We start from the raw sequence: 9,289 nt of genomic DNA, 5'->3' as shown, positions 1-9,289 counted from the left end.
CAAATTTGGGATAAATGTTTTTACATGAACTGCGAGCGGAACTGCTGAGTGGATGTGTTTTACTGATACTTAAAAAAAAAAGATGTGGGAAATATTTTTAGATAAAAACATCAGTTGTTGTAAGAGTTCAGTCTCACAGTTTAACATGATTGATTTATTGATTTATGATTTTTATATATATTATCTGATAAATAGATAAAACATAAACAGAAAATAACAACAGTGTATTTATTACTGCTGCGTGTGTAATTGTGTAAGTGTTAATTATAATGTGTTAAAGGTTTACATCATGTTTTTACAATTAAATGTAACTATAAACGGTAAAAAATTATGACGCCTTGTTCTTTAATGTATAAATCGTAATCGCTGACAAACTGCTGTGGTGTAAGAGGAATAAAACACTTGGGGACGTGCTGTTATAGGAAAATAATCAACAGCAGGTTTACATCAAACATAACACATTATAATTAACTATAATTAACTAATCACACACAGCAGTAATAAATATATGCTGTTATTGTCTGTTTGATTTAGCTATTATCTGATAATAAAGAAATAAATTACATCACTTAGTGTTTTATTTCATTTTTGTTGAGTTCAGTTTGTTTAGAACTACTTCACACAATTGTGAATCATAAGTACACAATCTTTCGGGATGAATCTTGTTTTTTTTTGGTCATCTTATAACACTTTATAACAGCTTATAACATAAATATCTCTGCATTTTGAAAATAAACCATCAGCTAATCTTCACTGAGGTGCTAATATGATTAATAAAAATTTAAAAAGAAGATTTTGAATCTTTTATTACTTTTTAAAAATTATATATACTTCTATGCATATGAACTTTCTCAGAATTTTTTTTCAAAGTTCAATAAAAAAAAAAAAAAAAAAAAAAGAAAGAAATAATAGTAATAATCACGGTCATATTATTCAATATTGCACCAGAAGTTAACAATCCAGAGCTTTTTTTTTTTTTTTGCGTGTTTCATTTCCCCATTAAAAAAAAAAAAAAAAGAACACGCCACGTCATGTGATCTTGTGAATGTGTGAAGCCACAAACTCGTCACTCATCCGTAAGCAAAAATGTCAAGAGCTAAAAAGACCAGGGTTTGATTGTGTAACGTGAACGTGAGGAGTGGAGGAGGCTGAAACTGTGGAGAAACGTGGAGTGAGGAACAGAGACAGAGACAAGTTCAGTCTAGTCTGGTCTGGGAGGGGAAAAAAAAAAAAAACTTCTCTCCTCTTCCTCTTCATTCCTCTACAAAAGCATCCGTCCTTCATCATTCCTTCATAGACGCCCGGCGAGAGACGACGAGAAGAACAGAAGAACTTATTCTCCACTCTCAGAAAAAAACAAGACTTCTGAAAGGTTTGAACTTCAATTTTCTCTTATTTTGAAAAAAAATAATTGATAGTATTTAAAATTATATTGATTGAAATATCAAATCATATTCTAATTATTCTATTCCTATTAATCTATTTGTTGTTTAAAAAGTTAAATATATATTTTTTTGCATAAATATTCACATATCAACATTTGTAGAATTTAGATGATGGTCTAAAATCCTGCTGAGGCTCATATTTTATTACAAAATCAACAGTTTTAGTTTCATGAACTTAAATCTAAGATCTGAATTATGAGTGCTGTATGTTTCTCTTGTTTTTTTATCATCTTCAACTGCAACTTTTTCATTTGAAATACTTATTAAACTAGTTATAATGTTATATTTTTAAATTACACTTTTAATAAAATATTTAAAAATGTCAGTTAAAAAAAACATACAATATATATATGTATATATATTTAACTACGTTTTTAATATTATTTATTACTGTTATAAATCTAAAACATTCTCAAAAAGTCAGAGATCATATTCACCATCTTCATTAGTGGATATTGTCTAAATTTTTTTTTTTTTTTCTTGATGCAAAAGTTTTTTCACTATAAATTGACAGCAATTTTTTTCCTTCTCACTGGACTGAATTTTTCTCTTTTGCAACAGCTTTCTAACAAATAATTAAACAACATTTAGACTTGTGTAGTGCGTTATGATTATGTTTTTAGTCATCTGTTGAGCTGTTGAGCAAATCTCCATAAAAAGCATCAGTAATTACAGGCAGTCACTGTGTTTTGCCGCCTCGCCTTCACAAAGAAAAAAACCACACGTTTCTGACGATCCCGCAGATCCCAATATTAATTTCAGGTGGGTGTAATACACAATGAATCACGCGGTCTCTCAGTGTCACGCTTTTTTACACCCAAATCCCACGCTAAAGCACAGCTAGAGGCGATTTTTTTCTTTTTTTTGGTGAGCTGGGCGAGGCCTTGCTGTAGGCCGGAGTTTGGAGTTTGTTATAGGTTGGACTCCAGATAAAACTGAGGATAAAAATGAGCATAAAAACGTGTCAGGACGTGTCAGGACTCCCGCCCAAACTGTGGCTGTGGGTTTCTTTTTTTTTAAGAGACTGTTTTCACAAACTGTAGCCGGAAGGTAGAAAATCCTGCATGGGCTTGTTCACAAGGAGGCTTCAGATACTCAGGCATGCAGTGGTGCATAAATGCGTGAGTGTGTACGTGTGTGTGTGTGGTGTTGTGTTTACAACACAGTGTCATGCCAGACTGATTTAATCTCAAAGGATAAAAAGACTAACCCTCATCTCCTCCTACTGAAAAACATGATGAAAAAGAATCAGTTCGAATCTTATTGTGTTTAAGGAGAAAAATATCTGTAATATCTTTTCTAAAGTCATACAGAATTGTTTTTTGTTTTTTTTCCTCAATCTCTTGGGTGCTCCATGTGGCATCATAAGGCACCTAAAAGCATCAGCTCAGAAATCAGATTCAGAAAAATTCATTACGAGTGAAGAAAACTTCGAGTCTTTAAAATAAATTTTAGCATCTTAAATACCTTAAGTGTAGGCAAACTCAACTAACACTTCTCTTTAGACTATTAATTCCTAGATATATTTACTCATTTCATTATTCTACTGGCAGATCTGCTTCTTTCTATAAATAAAAAAAAAGAATAAATAAATAAATAAATAAATTAGAATAATGATCTGCCAATTATCAGAACAAAACTATTTCAAGCCTGAAATGAGTAAAAATGTTTAGAAATTAGGTTTAACAATCTTATATTTCATTTATTCTAATCTTATAGAATAAATTTCTAGATACATTTGTTTATATTCGAGATATTTTTACTTGCTAAGAAGTTATTTGCAGTGTACAATTATTTCACTGTAAAAAATTAATAAATTTTTTGATTTCTTAGATTTCTAAGATTCTTTCTTAGATTATTTCACTTTAATAAAAAACCCAACTAATTCTCTTTATTAGATTTTTAAAAGAAATGTAAGATTGAGGTTATTTGTAGATATTTTAACTTATTTCAAGCCTTAAATAATTTTATTTGTTTATTTCAAGCATTTATTTCTAGAAAGAAGTGAAATAATCTGTCAGTAGAATAAGAAATAAGCTTTAACTGAGTAAGTAAGTATAGAAAGATATGTTTAATCGTCATATTTGTTATATAATAATCTCATGGTGAGAAATATTACATAACATTTTCCTTTATTCAAGACATTAGCTTGTTTTTTTGCAGTGTTTATTTCACATTTTTTTGTTTATACTTTAGTTTTTGATTCATTTACAGTTTTCACTTTTTTTAAAAAATAAACCTCGACTGAATTAAGACTTATTAAATGAACCCTTAAGAGTCTGTCACAAAGCCTGTGTGAGGAAAGATGGTATCTTACACATAATCTGGCTTAACATTTTAGGAATTATTTGCCACATAGACATTAAGGTTAAGCTGCATTTTGTCTCAGAGTTACGGAGAAAAATTAATCAGCTTCAGCGTTTTTTTGTTATTTGGCTCAGATTTTTTAACCAGCACTCTGCACTATGTATTTTTATTTATTCATGGGAGTTTATTCATCTTTCAAACAAAACCTTCTGACCAATCGGACGCTTTGTTTTTTTTGGTCTCTGCACCAATCAGAAGTCGGTTCATTCAGCGACAGGTCTGTGAGCATCATAAATCTCTCTGAGCTAAAAAAAAAAAAAAACTTACATAAAACAATAAATCCGCTTTAGAAATTATATTGTCTGTTATTTTAAAAAAAAAACTGAAAAAAGTTAGGCAGCAGAGAGTTTAAGGTTTATAAAAATTGTGGTTTAAATGGAGGGCGGGACACAATCTTCAGAGCATTGTGTGTTTTTGCAGGTTAGGACATGAGATCGCTTCATGAGTGTGTGTTTCTTCATTTCTGTCGTTTCCTCATTTTCCATGAGACACATTCAGTTGTTTCCTTTTTGTTTTTCTTCTTTAAAAAAAAAAAGCAACACTGAACTTGCACAACTGTTTGTTGAGGTTTTGAGGCACAGTTAGTATTTATTTACACAACCAAATTTCATCCGTTTCATTTCACTCCAATCAGCTCAAACTTGTTTCACAAGGTTTTTCAGTCTGAACGTCCACAAAACTATTTCATCTCAAAGCAAGATGATTAATAATTAAAAAAAATAGGATGTTGATGACGCTTTAAATCAATTTGATGTAAAGAAGACTCAAACAGAAAATTATAGCACATTTCGTCCTTGATGTGACGTTTTCAAAAAAATGACATTAAATTAAAATGAAACACCAAAAAATTCAGAAGACGTTTAAAATGAGGGAGAAGAAAGTCTTCTGTTGTGAAAAGATTTGTGGAAAAATATGACCAGGGTGAAATTTTTCCCCTGTTCTCTGTAAAATCATGTAGAGAAATGCCCAGCCCATGCAAAAACACTAATTTATTAATTTTATTGTGTTTTATTTGTATTTTATTGTGTTAAATTTTATTTTATTTTACTTCATTAAATTTTATTACATTTTAATTAGTTTTTTTCCCCCAGTATTGGCCAATTTAAAATCAAACGAATGTAGTTTTTCAGTGAGCAGCTTACCTTAGCTAGCTATATATATATATATATATATATATATATATATATATATCAATTGCCATTAAGAGAATCATTGCACATAAGTTTGTAAGGCCTATTTAATAAATTGCAATTCCTTTACCTTTGTTTTTAAATTCTACAAAGTATTGCCCCGCCCACTTGTTTGCTATTGGCTTACAACCTCAAGGATTCACAGGATTAAAATTCATTAACGCAGAAGCCTAATTGAAATAAACTTCGCTATAGCGTCTACTTTTCGCTCCTCAGACCCCTCGTTAGTGTTTTTCCACCAGTGATGAAAAACAAACACTGACCGTCCCATCTCTCTCCCTCTCTCTCTCCCTCTCTCTCTCTCTCTCTCTCTCTCCTGCAGGATGGGATCAACAGGAATACAGATCGTGTGTGTGGGTTTGGGAATTCTGGGCCTCATCGCTGCCATCGTCACCTGCATCCTCCCCAGCTGGAAGGTTTCCTCCTTCACCGGACAGAATATCATCACGGCACAGGTACACACACACACACACACACACACACACACACACACACACACACACACACACACACACACACACACAGAGAGAGAGACATGAATCATGAAACCATGAGACACTGCAGAGATAAACACACACATGGTACAGAAGTGTGTGTGAGGAGGTGAAGGAGTGTTGTAGTTCACACTGAAGCTCTGCAGGTCTCTACACGTCTGAGCTCCATGTGGTGTTTAACTGCCCCTATAAATTACAGCTCAGGTGTGTTCAAGTAGCTCAAGTGACTCGTGTGTTGAATTGGTTCAGGTGAGTCACGTGAGTCATTAGCTGAATTATGGGAGGTGAATCAGGTTGTGTTAAAATTGGCTGTGTGGGCAAAATTAGATGATACAGGTGATGTTAATCAGGTGTGTAAAATTAGCTCAGGTGAATCAGACATGTTAAATTGGCCCACTTACGTCGTGTGTTAAATTGGCTCAGTTGAATCAAGTGGATCAGACCAGCTCAGGTGAATCAGGTGTGTCTGATTAACCCAGCTAAATTAGGTGCTGTGAATCAGATGTGTTAAATTAGCTCAATTAAATAAGCTGAATCAGATGTGTTAATTTAGCTCAGTTAAATGAGATGAATCAGATGAGGTGGCTCAGGTAAGGTGAATCAGTTAAGGTGAATTGGATCAGTTGAATCAGATGTGTTGAATTAGCTCAGTTAAATGAAGTGAATCAGATGTGTTAATTTAGCTCAGTTAAATCAGGTGAGGTGAATCAACTGAGGAATCAAATGAGTTAAATTTGCTCAGTTAAATAGTATGAATCAGGTGAAGTGAATCGAATATGTTAAATTAGCCCAGTTACATCAAGTGAGGTGAATCAATTGAATCAAATGTGTTAAAATAGCTCAGTTAAATGAGGTGAATCAGGTGAGGTGAATCAGATATGTTAAATTAGCTGAGGTGTAAAGGAAAGAACCAACAGTACTGTTGTTTTGTCCTGTAGACAAAAATAGAGTGATATGTGTAGGTGTAACCCATCTACTGTGTGTGTGTGTGTGTGTGTGTGTGTGAGTGCAGGTGCAGCAGGAAGGCCTGTGGATGGAGTGTGTGTACCAGAGCACGGGCCAGCAGCAGTGTAAAGCCTACGAATCCCTGCTGATCCTGGGCTCGGACATCCAGGCAGCTCGTGCCATGACCATCGTGTGCTGCATGGTGTCGGCGATCTCCCTGCTGGTGCTGTTCGCCGGCGCCGAGTTCACCACGTGTGTCGAAAACGAGGATGCCAAGCCGAAGATCTGCCTGGCGGCGGGCGTGGGGATGATCATAGCTGGCCTGCTGCTCATCATCCCCGTCAGCTGGACGGCCAAAAACGTCGTGAGCAACTTCAACAACCCGCTGGCGAGCCCATCGAGCCGCAGAGAGCTCGGTCCGTGCATCTTCATCGGCTGGGCCGGAGGAGTGCTCCTCCTGCTGGGCGGAGGACTGCTGTGCTGCTTCAGCCGCCCGCAATCCAGAGGCTCCGGAGGCACCGCCAAGTACTACAGCAACAGCGCCTCAGCTCCGGCTAAAAACTACGTCTAGACACGACGCTGCTCTGTAGATGACGCCTCAAATAGAAAACATTTCAACTAGGGGTGTGAGGATGTGTTGGTTTAAAACACTATCACTGATAAATATTAATTAAAAGGGGCGGGGCATTCAGAATCAGAATTGTAAACAAGGAAAATAAATAGAAAAGATTCCAAATATCAATAAAACACTAAGATAATCTAAAATAGTAAGATTATTGATATTATGCTACACATTTATAGATAATAATGTGTCATAAATATGATGGTGCATTATTTTTACTTTTTAAAGTAAAGATCACAACATGAAACAAATGAAAGAAAAAGCAGCTAAAGTTAGTTTGTACCATCATATCCCAAAAAAACTGTAATATCTGGTTGTATGAAATTTGACATCCATTAGCTCCACCCCTAATTTTAATCATTTAAATATGGGCGGGGCTTCTTTAACGATGAAATTTGGTGTGTGTGTTTGTGAGTGTTTTCAAGGATAAGTCAATCTCAAACCTCAGAGTCTGTAAATATTACATTTTCAGGATGATGAAAAATATACAACAATGATTTTATGTTCATTTACACGTTTATAAGATTATTATTATTATTATTATTATTATTATTATTATTATTATTATTATTTTGCATATTGTCAAAGCCGTCATGAAAAAACATCCTATAGCTATAAATCATAGGGATAAAATAACAATGTTTCAGTGTTTTTTTAATGATGCAGTCAGAACAGCAAATTTTTTAAGACAGCAGCGAAATTATATATTTTATAGCATTTAGCTTCATCAAGAGTCTTTAAATCGGCAATGTTTCTGGTAAATCCGTCCGTTAGAGCAGCTAAAGATCAACACAAGTCAGGATTTATTCAGAGATTGGCATAGAAAAGCTTTTTAGACTTATGTGAGATACTACACGTGTGATTAGCTGTGTATAATGTTTCTTTGTAACGATAAAATTATAAAACTGTAAACTTCACGGCTTTGCTTTTTTATTTTAATAAAATTAACATTCCTAATTCTTTGATTATGTTTTGTGTCTTCATTTGGAGTTTTGTGTCTGTTGATGATGATGGTATTAAATTTTTTATTACAACATTTGGAGATTTTGCAAGAAACAGGGAGAAAAGAGGCAGAGCATGAGAAAGACTATTTTAAGCAACTAAAATTTTACATTTTAAAAATAATTAACTATATTCTCTTTTTAATTACAGTGTTCTCTCCAAAGCCACTCCCCTAAAAATGTTCACATGCTGAATGATTGTGCAAGACGTGGAGCTTTCTTTACACGCCTCTTTGTCCTGATTGGTTTGTTGTTGGTGGTCCATATCGTGTTTTTTTCTCCGCCGCTCTAAACCACCTCAAACAACACAAAATGTCTGAATGCTGTTCATCAACTACAGCGTAGCTGTACAGTCGGTATAGTCTACAAAACAAATAATGTGACTGGAACCCTTTTTTTTTTTTTTTTTTAATTCCCCAAAACAATAATGTAATTATTCATAACATTTACTCTCAATATATCATGCTGCCTTTTCTTCTCCCCGGTTTTTTGTTCTCAATGGCAAGTGCTGAAGTGGAGAAGTGGAGAAAGCTGAAAATGGGCACTTCGCTGAAAACAAAATGGTGGCCTCTGACTTTTGCACGGTGTTGATGTAACAGTTGGGACTCAGAGGGATCCATGTGCAAAAGGTTTATTAGTACAATGATCCAGAATCTATCCAGAATCCAATCTGAACATAGTCCAAAGACATACACAATAAATACAAACACAAATCATATCCCAGGGATAAATCCAAAACATAGTCTCGGTCACAGGCAAGGGTGAGAACAGACAAAGGTATTACCAGAATCGGGGAAAATCCTAAACACAGGGAAACCAGAAACAGGAGCAGAGATCATCCACAGGGAATCGATCAGAGATAACATGGCTCAGACACTAGCAAGGCTTCACACCTGGTCAAGTGTCCATGTGGTTTAGTTATGCTACAAACAGGAAGTGGTTTTGACAACTAAGAAAGTGTGTCTAAAATTCAGGAAGTGCGCCATCTGGTGGCTTGGCGGAGAAATGTCCTTCACCTACATCACGACTGTATCAAAGTAAAATAAAATCCATGAAGAGAGAAAAATGTGATGTTTATATAAGAACTGTGACTCTCACTCTAAATTCTACACTCTTTCAACCCTCATCTCTCTCTCTCTCTCTCTCTCTCTCTCTCTCTCTCTCTATTGTTAAAAATCAAAATCAATCTCTCTCTCTCTCTCTCACACACACACACACACACACA

The 9,289-nt window shown here is 34.7% G+C and overlaps 1 protein-coding gene across 1 annotated transcript; it reads left to right on the top strand.

The window, feature by feature from the left end:
• Positions 1-1,301: 1,301 nt before the first annotated feature.
• On the top strand, positions 1,302-8,020 carry LOC113527946 (claudin-4). Its single transcript, XM_026916145.3, has 3 exons — positions 1,302-1,372; positions 5,325-5,457; positions 6,509-8,020. The coding sequence occupies exons 2-3, from the start codon at positions 5,326-5,328 to the stop codon at positions 7,010-7,012; spliced, it is 636 nt and encodes a 211-aa protein (XP_026771946.1). The 5' UTR covers positions 1,302-1,372; position 5,325; the 3' UTR covers positions 7,013-8,020.
• Positions 8,021-9,289: the final 1,269 nt, after the last annotated feature.

The sequence above is a fragment of the Pangasianodon hypophthalmus genome, chromosome 13 (genome assembly GCF_027358585.1).
Source record: "Pangasianodon hypophthalmus isolate fPanHyp1 chromosome 13, fPanHyp1.pri, whole genome shotgun sequence".
Classification (NCBI taxonomy): Eukaryota; Metazoa; Chordata; class Actinopteri; order Siluriformes; family Pangasiidae; genus Pangasianodon; species Pangasianodon hypophthalmus.
The sequence above is the reverse complement of the archived record's forward strand: the minus strand, read 5'-3'. Positions and strand labels throughout refer to the sequence as shown.